Raw genomic sequence first — 18378 nt, forward strand, 5'->3', positions numbered from 1 at the left:
ATTAAGACAGCCTCTAACTGTACAAACGATCCCGGTCTTCCTTGAAGTGATGATGAGCAATTGTTGCATTAGCCGCTTTTCAGTTAACTTACCAGTGACAGGAAGTGACCGACTGGAAGTCTCGCACAAAAAAAATAAAAAATTATCAACTCACTGTGTTCATATTTCCATTGAAAATAAGGTGGATAAAGCGGTTGTAGTTGGAAAAACTACGGACATAAAAAAGGTGGAGAAAACAGAACTGCCCAGTGCACAGCTCTGGGAGGAGAACAGAGCAGTGTTGAAAGGTAAATTGGTCCTTGGCTCGCAGTGCAAATACATGGACTTTGAAGTGTATTGCTGCAGATCAATGCATCTGTGTGTCTCTGCGCTTTTACACACCAGCCTGAAAAAGAGAGAAACACTTCGTGCAGCAATCAAAAGCAAGGAGATGCAATACAGAAAATTCTATTAAAATTCCTTTATGTAGTGCCAATTCAAAGAACGTCATCTCAAGACAGTTTACAAAGTCAAATTCAATCAAATTATACAGACAGATTGGTTAAAAAGTTTTCCTCTCTAAGGAAAGCCAGCAGATTGCATCAAGTCTCTCCAAGCAGCATTCACTCCTCCTGAAAGAGCGTAGAGCCACAGTGGACAGTCGTCTGCATTGTTGATGGCTTTGCAGCAATCCCTCATACTGAGCATGCATGAAGCGACAGTGGAGAGGAAAACTCCCCTTTAACAGGGAGGAGAACCTCCAGCAGAACCAGAACCAGGCTCAGTGTGAACGCTCATCTGCCTCCACCGGCTGGGGGTTGGAGAAGCAGTGAAAACCCAACACCCGGGATGCAATGGCAGCATTTTGAGTCATGGTATCAGATCGCTTGTCTCCCAGAAATTTGATTATTAAATACAGTGGTCTGCAAAAGTTTAGGCAACCTTGTTAATTTCCATGATTTTCCTTCATAAATCGTTGGTTCTTAGGATAAAAAAAAAAACAGTTAAATATATCATATAGGAGACAAACACAGTGATATTTGAGAAGTGAAACGAAGTTTATAGCATTTACAGGAAGTGTGCAATAATTGTTTAAACAAAATTAGGCATGTGCATAAATTTGGGCACCACAATCAAAAAAAATAACTCAATATTTAGTAGATCTCCCTTTTGCAGAAATAACAGCTTCTAAACGCTTCCTAAAGCTTCCTATGAGAGTCTGGATTCTGGTTGGAGGTATTTTGGACCATTCCTCTTTACAAAACACCTCTAATTCATTCAGGTTTGATGGTTTCCGAGCATGGACAGCTCTCTTTAAGTCACACCACAGATTTTCAATAATATTCAGGTCTGGGGACTGAGATGGCCATTCCAGAACGTTGTACTTGTTCCTCTGCATGAATGCCTTAGTAGATTTTGAGCAGTGTTTAGGGTCATTGTCCTGTTGAAAGATCCAGCCCCGGCGCAGCTTCAGCCTTGTCACTGATTCCTGGACATTGGTCTCCAGAATCTGCTGATATTTGGTGGAATCCATGCGTCCCTCAACTGTAACAAGATTCCCAGTCCCTGCACTGGCCACACAGGCCCACAGCAGGATGGAACCACCACCAAATTTTACTGTAGGCAGCAGGTGTTTTTCTAGGAATGCTGTGTTGTTTTTCCTCCATGCATGACGCCCCTTGTTATGTCCAAATAACTCAATTTTAGTCTCATCAGTCCACAGCACCTTATTCGAAAAGGAAGCCGGCTTGTCCAAATGTGCTTTAGCATACCTCAAGCGGCTTTGTTTGTGATGTGGGCGGAGAAAAGGCTTCCTCTGCATCACTCTTGCGTACAGCAGCTCCTTGTGTAAAGTGCGCGCAATAGTTGTACGATGCACAATGACTCCATCTGCATCAAAATCATGTTGTATGTCTTTGGTGCTGGCCTGTGGGTTGACTTTGACTGTTCTAACCATTCTTCGCTTCTGTTTATCCGTGATTTTCCTTGGTCTGCCACTTCGAGCCTTAACTTGAACTGTGCCTGTGGTCTTCCATTTCCTGACTATGTTCCTAACTTCATAATCATTTATGAAGGAAAATCATTGAAATTAACCAGGTTGCCCAAACCTTTGCAGACCACTGTAGGAGGACTTATGATATTTTCAAAGCAGTCCATGACCAACAAGGATGAAGTCAGAAGATATTTCTGGAATTGACTGAAATCTTGCTTTTATGTCAACTCTACAAAAGGAAAAAAAAAAAAACAACAACAACAACCAGGTTCATGCCATATTAAAGACAAGGAAATACACAGCTCATGTAATATTTCTGTCTTACCTTATGACCCCCCCAGATAAAACAAGGAAAACAGTGAACGACTAAAGTGGGAGTACATTTCTTTAATAATACAAATTTTACAAAATGTCTGAATAATGATATGAATCTTTTTTTCCCACGAACACACCTGGCTTAGTAGGAAACATTTTACAATAGGCTACATAACATTTACATTACACAGGCTCGTTCTGTGAAAAATAAACTTAACATGTTTAACAAACAGGAGAGTAAGATAGAATACAAGAACAGTGTACAACTTTGTTAGCCTATAGAGAGGATTAAATGATCCCTACATGAACCAGTAACAAACTAAAATAACTTGTTTGATAATGGTGAGATCTAACGGCCATCTTTTTCCACCAAAACAATGGGATAAAAGAATTGGGCTGAGAGACAGGTCAACAAAACTTTTAGAAATGTACAACGAACACCATGTTTTTCTTAAACTATTGACAGTAGCACCTCACTGTTCAAATTAAAAAAGTTCAATGCACAGACAAAGGGAGTAAGACCGGTAGGGAATAAAACCATGGGAAAGTCTGAACAGACTTAAAATGTAGATAATGCAGATGAAGGTGAATCATTGAACAACCTTAGCAGAATTACTGCACACATGTCCGTAATGCAGATCAGAGCACCCAAAGGAGCAATAATGAGGTATCCAGTTAATCAACTAAAATATAAAGGAATGTAGTTAATAAAGCTGGACATTAGAGATCAAATGGCTCTGCTACCTTTAAAAAAAACTCCCCTTCAATCTGTCACTTCACAGCAACCAAGGGAAAAAGAGGAGCTCAAATATCTGTACAATCATTAATGCACTATATACGATTCAACATCTTCAGAGAACTGAAGACATGAGAAAGTCAACTGTGTCTGTTCAGATTAAGGCAACTCCTTACAACTGCTAAAAATGTCCAAATCATTTTCAAAATTAGAAAAAGAGTTAAGCTAGGGGTTGCAGTGTAAAATTAGGGCTATTTGTAACTTTGTTTTAAAAGAGCTATAAATAGGATATTTACTGTAAAATCAACCTAAATAATTATCATTTGTCACCCAAGATGCAAATATCATTCTCTATAAACAATCGGTCGTCTCCATCAACAATGTCTTAGTCACGAAACCTAGAGGTATGATCCGGAACTATTTCAGTTCAGAGTGTAGCCCACGCTTACTTCCTGGTTCCTTAGCCAATCATATTAGAATTCCCAGGGTTCCCAAATCAGAGCGCAGCATTTGGTATTTTATTTTGGCAAAATAGCTGCAGCCTGCAAACATGGAAGCCAGTAAGAGAAGCGGACCAGAAATGGAAAAGAATACAACATCATAGACCTATTCTGTGTAAAACAAAATTCACAACAGCAACACACCTTTTAAAAACAGCAAATTAGATTGTGATTGGTAAGCTGTTGTACCGATTTGAGCCAAAAGGTGTCAGTATTACTTATAGCTCCTTTAACAGTTGTTAGCTGAAATGTTTTTGCTCATATTTTTCTTTTTAGGAGGAGGATTTCTCTAAGGATCCCAGTCAGACAGTGAAGAATGATGCTGACAGGCAGCCTGATTTGATCAAGGCAACCCTTTAATCCTCTGAAAGCAGAGACAAGTCCACAGACCATCAGACTCAGACCAGTAAACAGAGACTGAACTTCAAATGTATACTAGATAATGAATGCCAACTTAGTTTAAAACTTTTATGAATCCTCTACAATAAAAAAATATTTTGTCTACTTTTTTTACGTTTCATAAATTGTGAGAAAATATGTGGGATCTGGATTTTTAAACCCACCTTATTAACAGAGGTTGCCTGGTTCAGATGTCCATGGACAAGACACTGAACCCAGGGCTGACAACTGAACTGTGATGTATGACTGTGTGGGTGTGTGTGTAAAATGATTTTAATCCTGGGTGGCTGATGTGACTGAGGAGGGGGGGGGGGGGTAGGTTTGTTGCTCTTAAAATAGAGACAACCAAAAGCAGCAACTACACAAGCTTTAGGATGAATTACCAGACATGTGGTAAAAGTGTTGCCTGATTACTTCTCCAGAGGTGTGAACCTCGCTGATTGTCACAGTACACAAGTAAAGAAAGCTGGATTTAGAACGGCAGCGTTTCAGTCCTGCCTGGAAGCTGCCGAGCACAAGGTTTAACACTTCTTGCAGTTGCACATGTTGTCCACAAGTCAGGGGAAAGAAATTTCTCCAGAAATGTTTAAGATATTCCTGAATCAAGTTCGCCTCTGTTTTTGGTTCAGTTTCAGTGGCACAAAGGCTAAAGAACTGGAAGTCAAACAAAAGCTCAGAATAATAGATTGCGTATGTGTGTGTTCTGGAGCAGGCAAGGATGAAAATATTCCAATGATGCTGGATGTTAAACGTATTTACAGCCATTGAAAGTTAAAGCTAAAATAAATCAGGAACAAGTTGATCCTAATAAGCATGCTCAGTTCCATCTCAAGGGCTGTGAAATGAATCCTAGTTGTTTAACACTATTGGTACAACCACTGGTTTCACATTCCAGCACCAACTCCTGGTTTATCTTCAATTCCACAATTTAGTCAGTGCTATTTGTTATGTGGCTTTAAAGAGATGCTAGTGCTTGGAGTTAGCGAGTTACCATTGTTGTTTGAAGTTCTTTACAAAAATCTAATGAGAAAAAGCTTTTGTTTCACCTCAAACTCCAGCAAAGGAAACTAAGTGTTAGAATTTGAAAGCAGTCCATGCAGGTCCTGAAGAAGCCATCCTCTGCTACATTGTCTGAGACTAGCTGCAAAGTTAAGGTGCATGAAAACATTTCAGTCAAATGGTGCTGCTGGTGTGTAAGCTGGGCTGACCAGCAGTGAGGGTCTACTCCATGATGGCTCTGTAAATCACAGGCTCTATGTAGTCCCCCCTGTAGCGTGAGTTGATCACTCGTTGCCTCTTAGACTCCTGGATTATCTCATTGTCTTCAAAAATTCCATCAAACCTCATGTCTGATGCTTTAGACTGCAGAGGGAGTAACATGGGTTATATCAAATATTTGATAACATCATTATGGAATTAATAACACAGGCTTTTGTAAAATAGAGATCAGGTTGCACCCACCAGTCTGGATTTGACTCTCTTGGGAAGTTCTTCATCCAGACTGTAGACATCATTTCTCTTGGCTGTTAGCTGTGAGCCATCTTCAAATTCCACCTGCATTTAGGAACAGAAGCACATCAGGAGAGAATCTAAACTAAACTGACCAGATTTTCTTTTTTTCAAACATTAAAAAAAAACAATTGTCAGACATTTTGATTTAATTTATATAAAAATGATCACAAACTGCAAATAACACATCAGCTAATCAACCAAAATCTCGTTTCTGGCACATGATAAAGCATTTAACTATAAAACATTTCAGTCTAAGTCACATTTCCATTTGCAAGGGAGTGCAGGTTAAGTGGCTCATTGGAACTGACTCCATAGCCACATTGTCTGAGCGGCTGGTGAAAAGCCCTGGAAGGTGGCATGATGGAAGCCTGAAAGATAGAAACCAGATCCAACAGCTGCAGGAGTACTGCAGTGCTGGGCTCCAGACCACTGACAACACTCAGCGAAGGCCTGGGGTCTGCAATTTCTCCTGCTTCCTCGGGTAAAACGTGGCCCCTTAGACCGACTGAGGTCCAGATTAGTGGTGGGCCACATCATGTCATTCACAATAATACTGCTAAGTTTTTTGCTCTTGGGGAAAAAGATTATATCATGATATGCTAATTACATTGTGTGTATATGTCACTCCATCACGTAACAGATTATGCCCACATGGGTCGTGCATTGTGTGTTTGAATTTGTTAGGTGAATGCAAACATGGCTGGTAGCGTTAATGATGGTGATTTCATTCCCAAAAAGGAGCTACTTTGGTCATGTGGAATTATTTTGGCTACAAACGACCAGATATAGAACAGACTACAATAATATGCAAGGAGTGCAAGAAGTCTGTAGCATCGAAAGGGGGAAATACCTCTAATTTATTTCACCATCTCAAGTACAGCATCCCATTCTGTACGAGGAGTGTTAAAGCCCGGGAGGAAAGCTCGAGAGCTAATGCTACCAAACTAAAACAAAGTAAGCTAGTTCAGCATGGCATTGCAGAGTCTCTTGCCAGTTGTACTCCGCTCAACAGACAAAGCAAATGCTGGAAAGGTATTACTCGAGCTGTTACCATTTGTTAGGCGAAAGATATGCCAATCCAAAAAGTGGAGAAGGAAGGCTTCATCCAGCTTGTTGAGAAATTAGAGCTATGGTACACACTCCTGAAAAGGAAATATTTTTCCAAGACTACACTCCCAGAGCTGTATGAAGAATACCCATAAAAAGTACAACCGTCAACTGCGGATTATTTGCTTCGACCGCAGATTTGTGGTCAAGTAGGATGACGGAGCCTTACCTCAGTCTAACTGTGCAACGTATTTACAGCGACTGGGAGCTGCACAGCTCAAACCTCCAGACCAGCTACTTTCTCCGAGGATCACATGGGAGAAAATATCGAAATTGGCTTAAAGGAGTTTCTCCAGCCTTGGAATCTCGATGAGAGAAAACAGGTGTGTGACGACGGACAGCGGGGCAAACCTTGTCAAAGCTCTCAGACTGAATAACTGGATCATATGTCTCCATATCACCATCGGGAGGTACCCTTCATTCAGGCATGTAGATATTAACTTAAGCTCAGAAAACAGGTGCATCTCATTCAATTCTCATTCAATTTTAAACAGATGGCCATCATTTCTGTTAATTATGATAATATTTCATCTTCAGTTAAGGAAACGATGGCATTTAGGATTAAGAAATTACACCAGACAACTAAACAGTTTCGATTAAATTTCGTTGCAACAAACTAATGAGAGGGAAGCTGTTACTATAATAGATAAAGTTTCAATCAGTCATCTAAAAGCTTGGGCTCTAAAGGTCCTCAGTGACCTTTTGGTTCTTCTCAGGTCTATTTGTAAGAATTTTTCATCAAGCAGCTTTTTCCATGCAAGCCATAAATGCATTTAAATCTTTTATCTGAGGATTTGAAACTGTCAGATTTTCAGATTACGACCGAAAATGTTTTTCATAGAAGACCACACCTAGAGTCATGATTAACAGCCAGCCCATGGTGGTTCTATGACAATCTTTTAGTTTTATTGAGCTCTTTTTTGAAGGTAATTTTAGGATTGATGTTATGTATGATTGCTAAAATTTAAAGACACTTTACGACTCTGAAGAAACAGATGGTAAAATAGAGAAAATTAAGAACTTACTGGGTAAAACTGAGTTACCAAAATTAACTGAAAAAGATGCCGGGACAATGAGAGGCCCAATTACAAAACAAGAAATCGAAGAGGCTATAAAAAACATAAAGAACAATAAAGTGCCAGGAGTTGATAGATTCCCCACGGAATTATATAAGCAGTTTAAAGTTGAGGTCGCGCCCCTTCTAGTGAGAGTATTTAATTATGTCCTCACAAATAAGGACCCCCAAAATCCTGGTCAGAAGTAGTAATATCTATATTTCTCAAGGAAGGTCAGGACCCCATAAAATGTTCATCCTACAGACCAATAAGTTTGCTCTGCTGTGATTAAAAATTTTAACTACAATATTAGCAAACGAAATTCAAAAATGTATTCAAACCATAATTAAACCAGACCAAACAGGATTCATAACGGGACGCCTAGGGACGGACAATATTAGGAGGACCCTTAATGTGAAATAGTTGGTGAGACAAAAACAGGACCCTTCAATGCTTCTCAGCCCCGATGCTGAGAAGGCGTTCGATAGGGTGGACTGGCAGTACCTGGAACACACATTGGAAAAATGCAATTTCACAGAGACTTTATTAGTGGATTACCATGTTATACTCGGGCCACACTTCTAAACATTCAATTGGTCCAGGAGGGGATTCAAATATTTAGGCGTGATGATTACACCACAAACTTCCCAACTATTTGAGGGAAATTATAATAGATTATTCACACAGATAAAATTAGATACATCCAGATGGGAGATTTTCCCTCTGTCCCTCCTGGGCAGAATAGAAACAGTAAGAATGAATATACTCCCACGATTAATGTACCTGTTCGGGCACTATCTATCTGGATACCTGCCTCCACTTTTAAAACTTTGCCAAATAAATGTATTAATAATTTTGATAATAAAATAATAATAATAATAATAAAATAAAATTGTATTACTGGGCAGCACAACTCCGCGGCGTGGTCGAGTGGCTGGTACAGGATGAGGAGACAAACTGGATTGGGTTGGAGAACAATGGATGCCCGCGGGTACCTCTTGAAGCAATGCCGTTTATGCAAGGGAAAAATGTAAAGGACCTAAAGATTGAAAATGAGTGGATTAACTGTATATACAGAGTTTGGTCTTATGTGAGGAAGAACATAGGAGCTCCTCTATCAATATCACGTTTAATAAAAATAACTAAGATCACTGACCTTTTTCCCAAACAAATTGGATATGGGGTTTCAAAGATGGGCACAGAAAGGATTAATAAGAATTAATCAGTTATTTAGTGGAGAAACCCTGAAGTCGTTTAAACAACTACAAGATAAATATGGTTTACATTCAAAAGACTTCTATAAGTACTTGCAATTAAGGGATTACCTCTTATCAATCAAAGAATAGCCGACTTTGAAACAGAATACACCATCTTTGGAACTATTTCTGATTAAATGTGTAGAGGAAAATAATAAAGAGAAGATTATATCTAATGTATCTAAACATCGACAGGGACACTTCTCCGACAACTCTATAGATATAAAGCAAAAGTGGGAACTAGAAATGAACATCGTTATTGAAGATGAGGAATGGGAGGAGATTTCAGAAAAACGTTTTAAGATCACCCACAGCCCAGGATGGAAAGAATTCAACTGGAAATTAAGAATGAGATTTTTTATATATATATATATATATATATATATATATATATATATATATATATATATATATATATATATATATATATATATATATATATATATATATATATATATATATATATAAATAACTGACATTCATTCATTCTTTGCACTGTTCTTGCACAAGTCACTATCACTTTACTTGGATTCCCAAGGGAAGTGATAGTGACTATTGTGATATGGTACTACCTTGTGTGGAATGTTGTCAATATATATATAACAATGTGTTTATTTTGGAGCATGTAACAAAAGTAATTTCCCCCTGGGATCATTAAAGTATGTCTGATTCTGATGATGCAAAGTTACCAAAGAGAACCCTTGGAAGCTGTTTAAAGAGGGAAGCAGTAAGTGACGTACTTGGACCATCTCCCAGAGAGAAAATCCAGGCAGAGTTAGATTGTTAGATAGTGAGTGATCACATCAAATGGTGGAAAGTGCACGAGGTTAACTTTCCTCGGGTCAGCAGTTTGGCAAAAAAATATCCGTGCATCCAAGACACACGTTCAGCTTCTGAAAGGTTGTTTAGCACAGGGGGAACGTTATTACCTGCAGTAGGTCTGCACTGAAGTCTGCTTCAGTGAATAGGCTCGTGTTTCTGAATGAGAACCTGAAACTGTAACAAGTTGTGACAACCAGCTAGATGGTTGTGTTCTGCCACTGACTGGAGGTTTTTTCAGGGAGCATTTCAACTATTTTTAGCATTTGTTGAATGCTTTGGAAGGTTACCTCCTTTAAAAGCAACATTTTCTTGCTGATTGTCATATTTCTGCTGTCCATCAGGACCCTAACCTCATGCTGCAAAAACAGTTTCTTCCCATCCGCTACCAGCCTTATCAAAAAGGCCAAGAGCCGCCCGTGACCTTTGACACTGCCTCTCTCCCTCCCCCGTAGCACCTTCAGAGCTTCTGCGTTACATTAACGCACAGTCTACCGTGTACATAGCTATAGTTTCTGTATACACATCTATTTTGTCTGCACCATAAACACCAAGTCAAATTCCTTGTAAGTGCAAACCTACTTGGCAATAAACTTGATTCTGATTCTTCAGAAATTTTCTTTATATGCAAAGTCAAACTTTCTAAGTAAACTGCGTTTTAGAATTAGAGGTGGATTTTAGTTTGTTATACTTTTTTTTATATACAGACTTTTTCCATCCAATACAGAGACGGTAAATTTTATTTTTATACTTTAAAACTGAATACTTAATACGGTGATTCCACTAAAAGTTACCTGTGTAATATTTCAGTTTTATGGAATATTTTAAGGCAACCTGTTAAGTTTTGTTTTCTGTCAAATGAAAAACAACCACTTTGTTATATTGTTGGATTTATCGTTACCGTCTGAATACTATAAAATATCATTACATTATATTTTGGCCATTTCGCCCAGCCCTAGTTCACATCTCAATAGTTGAGAGACTGGAAGAGAGACTTGCAAGTTTGTCTGCCCGATCAGGACTGACGTTTATGGTAAATGCATTCTGAAACTACCCCTCACCAGTCTCACAGAGGAATTGGAGGCCGCTAAGGCAAGACTCCAGATGACGTGGTACGAGTCTCCAGATGTGCTAGTGAGCAGCAATGCACCAACCCTGGTGGTAGGCCGCAAATAGAAACAAGCCAACACCATGGAGGGGGCAATATCAGCCCTGAGACATGCTGACACAGTGGGACATGTTCAGTAAGGAAGAGGAGGCTTTGGACTAACAACCAGTCGACCTAGAACACAGCTAGGGTATAAAAGAGTGCAGGAAGATGGTGGTGGAGGAAATGCGTTGTCAGGAGGAGGTGACCAGGTGGGCGAGGCAGTCTCACTTGGCACGCTGGGACACTGTGGTGAGGAGGAAATTTAGCTGGAAGGAGATATGGGGCATGAGAGCGAAATGTCTAAGCTTCATCATCAGAGACACATATGACACTCTTCCAACACCAACAAATCAGGCCAGTGTCCTTCAAACACATCATGACAGGGTAAGAACAGCCTCAACCAAAGACATCACAACTGGTGCCACAACCAGTGACATATCTTTCCTACAGATATTGCAGTCAACCCTAAGGCCTGACGTTGAACTCTGGTCTCCTTCTCTGATCAATGTATTTCTCATTGAACTTTTGTTCTAGCTGGGAGGACTCAGTAAATAAAGAATAGGAAGTAAACACTTGTGATATGCCCAACTTGAAACAGAGGCTCATCAGCATGGTTGGAACACTGACGTCCACCCTGTGGAATTAGGGCGCAGAGGGTTCAGAGCAGTGTCTACCATCAGGCTGCTACAAGACTTGGGAGTTACAGACAGGAACCATCATCACACAATAGAAAAGCTAAGTCAGTGGCAATCAAGAAGAGCAGTCAGTGGCAATGGATAAAGAGAAAGCACCCCCAATGGGCCTCAGTGTGGAAAGTTGATTTATGGAACACTGTAAGGTTGATCCTCGCATAAGGATTGAAATATTTATGATATGAAAGCAAATTTTGCATATAATTCATATATCATTCTAAATATTGCATTCAAGCGGTTCTTAAAGGAGCAATAACCAAAATTATTTTACATGGAAAGAACTAAAAAAATAGTGATGTGAAGATGGGTAAGATTTCAGATGGACTATGGTTAAATATCATACACCGTCTCTTCTCTATGTTGTTCTCCAGTCTCTTGTTTACATAGGCCGCGCATAGATGTACATGTGCACACGTGCATGTGAACAGCTGCCACTCAGGACTTGGCCCCTTCCTGCCAGCTTCAGAGCAGCGCAGCGTTGGAGCAGCATGGTGGAGAGAACCCCAGCAGATCAAAATGTTCTCTTGCTAAAAGCATTATAAAGTTAGGAGTTATTTACTTCTTCACTAGAAATGTTCCACTGAAAGGTGATGCTGTTTTGCTGTGAATTTATCCTTTACAAATATGCGCATAGGAGGCGACGCGTGAGAAGGGAAAGGAGGGGCCGGATGGCAGCTGGAATGAAAGTAGAGAGGTGCAGCTTCTCCCACATTTTGTTTTGGTCTACAGACAGAGCTCAACACCACCAAGTGGTGAAATATCACTTATTACTCTTTTAACAATTAAGATATTGCATGTGTTGATTCTACAGTGACTATGGTGATTTGATATATTATGCACTAATGATAAAAGAAAGTCATAGATTATTTAGACACAAATCAGAAATAGCACACAGAAACGGAAATAAACTTACCAAGTACATTTGAATAACATGAGCAGCCACAAATTTGGCCCCGTACACCAGTCCATCTGTCCATCGCACCTGAACAACTTCACCCTGCGGTGGGGGACCAAGCTGAGCGCAGTCTCGATTCTGTTTGATAAAACACATATGACCAAGTTCTGGTTTATTATCTGGTGAAGACACTTCACCCGCATTGCCTGCTGGCAGTGGTCAGAGGGTCCGGTGGCGCCGTTGGTATGGCAGCCTCGCTTCTGTCAGCACCGTCAGGGTGTGAATGTGTGTGTGAATGGGTGAATGCCTGATTGTGGTGTAAACCACTTTGGGGTCGTCGGCTTCATAAAATGCTATACAAGTTCTAAATCTTAATTCAGGTAAAGTGAACAAGTCATTATTATGTTTAACAATATCATATATTCCTACTCGCTCTGGTACAGGTACAGCTCAAAATGTTTAAATCTCACGAAAAGGTTCAATATTTTTGGCCCTCATTGAGGAAATTTAACACACATTTAGATTCATTACATAGAGGGAAATATCTTTAAGCAACGTGGATTCTGTGCCTTTCCACTCTTCCTACAGACTTTTTTAATCTGAAAAGTGATCTTTAGACCACTGACCCAACAGTCACGTTTGTTTTCACCCTTGCCCAAGGAAGTCTGCTGACTGGATGATGTTCAGAGGGCTGTCAATGACTCCTTATAAAAGGAGGGCAAGCCACAGAAGGCTATTGCTAAAGAAGCTGGTTGTGCAGAGATCTGTATCCAATGATAGTCATATAAGAAAGGAAAAAGTGCAGTAAGGAAATCTGCCACAGGTGTCTTGAGTTAATTAACTGCTCAGGGTGTGACACCATCAGTTTCCAATATTTCAGTCTTTTACAGTATTAACATTTTCTGCAGCACTGAATTTTGGGTTTTAATTATCTGCAATAATCAACATCACAAGAAATAAAGGTTGGAAATATTTCACTTTATGTGTAATGTATCTACACGGCCTTGCAAACGTATTCAGCCCTGTCAGCTATTTAGAGGCAATTTGTGCCTGAAATGACATAACTGTTATAAATAGAGTACAGCGCCGCACCTATAAAGCCTGAATGAAAACTCTTGGTATCTGTGTGAAGGTAAGGCATAAAAGGAATATTTTTCCAGTGGAACCACTATTGCAAATGTCACTATGTGTGATTTATAGGTAATTAAAGAAAAAAAGAAAACATTTTGAGCCCCATCTAATCCTTTATCAAAATAAACATTGCCGATTTGATTTCATCCACGCCGACTGTCTCAGTCATTGTGCCGTCTATTAATCTGGCCAGGACAGCTGTGGTTACAGTGTAGCTTACCACCATTAGAGTGTGAGTATGTGAATGACTGAATTAGAGTAAAGTGCTCTGGGGTCCTCAGGACATAAAACACTATACAAGTACAGGCCACGCCCTTTACCATTATAGATTAGCATCTTGACGATAACTGCAGCAACTATGGACTGAATCAGCTGAAGCATTTTTCACAAAGGTTTTATTGGGCAGTGTGCAAGGCATGGCTGTGATTTGTGGCAAAAGTGTCATACCGTGTCATGCTTAATCATGATACGACAAGAGGTGGGGTCCACCTAGCCTGGCCAGCCAGAATGAATTACACTGAGCCTAAATCAGTCTGCCCAAAACAGACCAGACCAATCACAGTCCGGGGGGCGGGACTTTACAATGCATCACTCTCAGCAGCATTATTACCCAAAATGCAGCAGCGCTTTTCTGCTACCATAACAGTCAACATATATACAGAGATGTTTGTTGCTTGGTGGCTTGGAAAATTGAGAAAGTGCACATTAGTACACCATGCACTGATTTTTTTCCCCAGACAAAAGCAGCAAAAAGTTGTTCACTGGAGAGTTTGCTCGATGGCATGACATGTTTCACTTCAAATAGAAGAGACAGAGCGTGGTGCTTGGAGGTTTTTTGTGTCATATCCGTAGTTATCTGATTGGTGCTAACCTGATGACGCTGACCCCGTTAGTCCCACTTTTGAAATCAGGCTCTACCAGCTCCTTACCAGACTGATAAGCTGTATATACGCCGTAAGCCAGTCTGACTGGCCAGGCTAGGGGTCCACCATGGACACAACTATATGTTACCATTGTTTTTAATAGTTATTATCATTATTAGCTCAACAACTGATGGGAGGTCTGTCAACAGGGCTGGAGAAGCTCCGCTCAGCTGTTGCTTTTTACTTGACCACTGTCACTGATACGAACTGGTAAAATAATGACAAATCAGATAATGAATCTGACTTGTCAGCTATAGTATTGTCTTATTAAACTCTAAAATAACTTTTCTTCTGTTTAGCTGAACAGTATCTGATTGATATTGTCATTAAAAAGAGCATAGCGTAAATTCCAGGATTTTAGCAGACATCTGGCCCTCTGGTGACAAGTTGAAATGACACCAGTGTTGAGCATGTGCAGAAGAGGAAAATCATTTACCGCTGTGACTGCAAATCTTTTGTTTAGAGATGTAATGTCTTCCGAGGCAAGAACGTTACAAATATTACAGTTAACCCATGTTCTCTGGCTAATGCATAGATTATGGCAGACACTAAACAAAGTAGCCCGGTGAATAAGAGTGCATAGCGTGTCACACCCAGAGGATTAGGCCTGAATCACTCTCTCATGAACTGACTAATGGAACCTAGAGAGGCAACTGTGGTAAACAGATGATAACTCATTTTACATGTCGAGCAATTAGGGCATGTATGGGAAAGACAATGAATAATATTTAACTTTAAAACTTGCACTCTGCACCTTTAATAAAAAGAAAAAGTTAAATGGAAGTTCCCCATTCATTACAAATGGCTCTGTGCCTCTGGAGAGATTATGTAGCAGCCGCTGTTCACAAGTGAAACGCATTCAGCATGAAGGAGCTGGAGCAGCTTACCCATGAGGAATGGGCAGAAACACCAGAGGCCACATGTGTATAGCTCATAGACACTGATCAAAAGACAGTTGAAGCTGGAACTGCTGCAAAAGGGGGATCTACAGAGGACTGACTTTAGGGGGAGGGTAAAGAGTTATGAAAGTGGATGTTTTTTATTATTTTGTCTTATTTGTTGTTTGCTTCACAATTAAAAAAATCTATCTTCACAGTTGTAGGCATGTTCTGTAAATGAACTGATGCAAACTCCCAAAATCATTTTAGTTCTAGGTTGGGAGACAACATCACATGAAATATACCAAGGGAGGTGAATATATTGGAAGGCACTGTATATAATATATGGGTTTGTGAAATGAGGAACCAAAAATATTCAACTTTTTCAAGCTCAAATTTTTTGAGATGTACATGCATATGTTTTTAAAGCAGCGACATAAATACAACTTACCACAATATCCTCTGGGAAGAGGTTATCACTGAAGGAACCATCATCAAAGTTTACTTCATAAAAGGTCTCTTTCGACAGCTGCACTACATCACACTGATAGTAGCGGCCATTCTTGTGCTTGCAGATGACTTTCTGACCCACCGTAAGCTCATGCATAGCTGCCTTATTGCGCTGTAGCACAAGAAGACAGAAATTTAACCATTAATGAGCCAAGTCATGAGTTTTAATGACACTAAGGTGAAAATTCCTGATGAGCAGAGAAAGGATCCTGAGCAGCCGTTTACCTCAATCTGAGCAGGGCCTTTGTGCCGACAGCAGGTCACATGGACACACAAGGGCCAATCATCAGGCTGCATCAGTACCCCAGCAGCCTGGGCACATGTTGGGTGGTATGCAGTGGGACAGCGACCATGAGAGCATTGCACACAGCAACCAGAGGCCTTTTTCACTCGCTTCTTACAGTAGTAACATTTCTGTGAAATGAAAAGACAGCAGAACATTAATTACTACATCGTAGCTGTACAAGTACTGCAGCCAGGGCATGTTTTTTCACGTGAATGTCTAAAAAAACACAGAGAAAAATGGACCCATTATGTTAGCATTTAAATATTTATAAAAAAGGATTGTTTTGAGTGGAAATGGTCTTCTCTGGACTGGCTGAAACATTTCCATTCATCATGGTTTGTTTATACAAACCCTTAACAAGCAAAGCGTTTAGCAGAAACTCTTCCTGTAAGTGTGGAACTACACATATAACAATAGTTTTAGTTCCTCCTTTTATCGCCTTTCGATAACGTTTTCTGATTACATGTGACCAGCTGTGATGAATTGTCACCACCACACACGATCTGAGATTGAAAGCCAGAACATAGTAAAAGTTTCCTGTCACATATTTATCTTCAGAGTTATAGGGCTAAAATACCTCTGCTCATGACACAAACTCAACTCAAGACACAGTAATAAAGCCTTTGTTCATTTTACCCATCACTTCCAGCTCCTGATGATACTGTGTGAACTCACAAGTTTAAATCTCTGCAGAGGGATTCCACTCAGATCCACAGGACTTCTCTCAGTAATGTTGACAAAGCGTGCCTCCATCACTGCCACGGCACACAACACATGTACCCACCTACAAAACATAACACTTTATCAGGTTATCTATTCAAACTGCTGCATTTATACAGACGTAGTTGAAAACCTTGCTGGTGGCACATGCCAGGTGAACGAGATTCGGCCTGAGATCCTGAAGGTTCCGGATATAGTGAGCCTATCATGGTTGACATGCCTCCTCAATGTCGCATGGAGGACTGGAACAACACAGTCTGAGTGGCAGGGTGGGGGTGGTGGTCCCAGTTTTTAAGAGATGAGACAGAAGGGGCGATGTTCCAATTATCGAGGGTCCACATTTCTCAGCCTGCCTGGGATACCCTTACTGTGGGTGAATGAAGAGGAGGCTCCAACTGATTACTGAACCTTGGATCCAGGAGGAGTAATACCCGTACCTGTATTCACAAAGACTCCTAAGACTAAAAGTAGCTCTTTGACAGTTGCAGAAGACAGACAAGGACACTAGAAAAATCATGGAGAAATCTTTGGTCGTGGCTCAAAATCCGCGGTCTATTGTTGCACTGAGAGACAGGTTCTAGGACAGCTGCAATCAATATCTCACAGATTGTCAGATATTTAGAATGATTATGTAACAGTGTGACAGCTACTACAGCCTGTGTCAACTAGTCAAGTAGCCTACAAGAGTTTTCACAGGTTCTGAACGGTGCTTTTGGCCTGCCCTGTAAATAAAGTAAAAATTAGTACGTTTTGGGATTTCTGAATCCAATTCCTGTCAGGGATAACCTGCCTGTTTGCTCCAATCCAAATCACCACCACAAGGAGCCTTGACCAAGGCTCGCAAAAGGTGCATCTTCATTCACGCAAAAACAAAACCGAGAGATTTCATTATTGTTCTCCTATTGTGGTAGCCTAGAGTATGATCCTGTTGGTTGGATTTTTTTTTTTTTTTTTGCAACTGCAGCGGACGGATAACTCAGACATGCTGCTGACTTTTTTTTATTATTATTGAAAGGACATTGATGTTTGATTAAAACAGAACGCAGTACTTTATTGCTGGACAAGTTTTTTTTAAGTTAAACTTGTTTGATTGTGATTTTGTTGTTGGAAGGATTTGGGATTGAAAAATCAGGACATCTGATTTTGTTTGTTTATATTAATCCAGCCAATGCTTGTATGGCAGACGGTGATAAAGTTGCTTGTTGTTGTACATAGACAGCAATTAGTAGCAAATAGAGATCTTACAATGTTGCACACATTACATTTGACTTTATGCCAAAGATTATTAAATCCACGTCTCCCAGCATGACATAGAATACATTTTTTTTTGATTGTTGCTGCTTCTAGTGGCTCGTTTTTATTGACAGTAGACTGACAGGAAAGGGGCGGAAGAAGGGGAGAGACATGCAAAGGACCGCGGGTTGTCGAGGACTAAAGGCCTCAAACATGGGTCACGCTACCCGCTACGTCACGAGCGCGCCCTAAAATAGAATAAAATTAATAAGATTGCAAAAATGGCACA

The 18378-nt window shown here is 40.2% G+C and overlaps 1 protein-coding gene across 1 annotated transcript; it reads right to left on the minus strand.

Moving 5' to 3' along the window:
* Positions 1-3786: 3786 nt before the first annotated feature.
* On the minus strand, positions 3787-17125 carry LOC118559006 (lysine-specific demethylase 4A-like). The gene is made up of 6 exons (XM_036129660.1): positions 16812-17125; positions 16076-16264; positions 15792-15962; positions 12427-12546; positions 5384-5476; positions 3787-5284 (listed from the first exon to the last, which is right to left on the minus strand). The coding sequence occupies exons 1-6, from the start codon at positions 16929-16931 to the stop codon at positions 5144-5146; spliced, it is 834 nt and encodes a 277-aa protein (XP_035985553.1). The 5' UTR covers positions 16932-17125; the 3' UTR covers positions 3787-5143.
* Positions 17126-18378: the final 1253 nt, after the last annotated feature.

This window comes from Fundulus heteroclitus, unplaced genomic scaffold (assembly GCF_011125445.2).
Source record: "Fundulus heteroclitus isolate FHET01 unplaced genomic scaffold, MU-UCD_Fhet_4.1 scaffold_198, whole genome shotgun sequence".
In the NCBI taxonomy this organism is placed as follows: Eukaryota; Metazoa; Chordata; class Actinopteri; order Cyprinodontiformes; family Fundulidae; genus Fundulus; species Fundulus heteroclitus.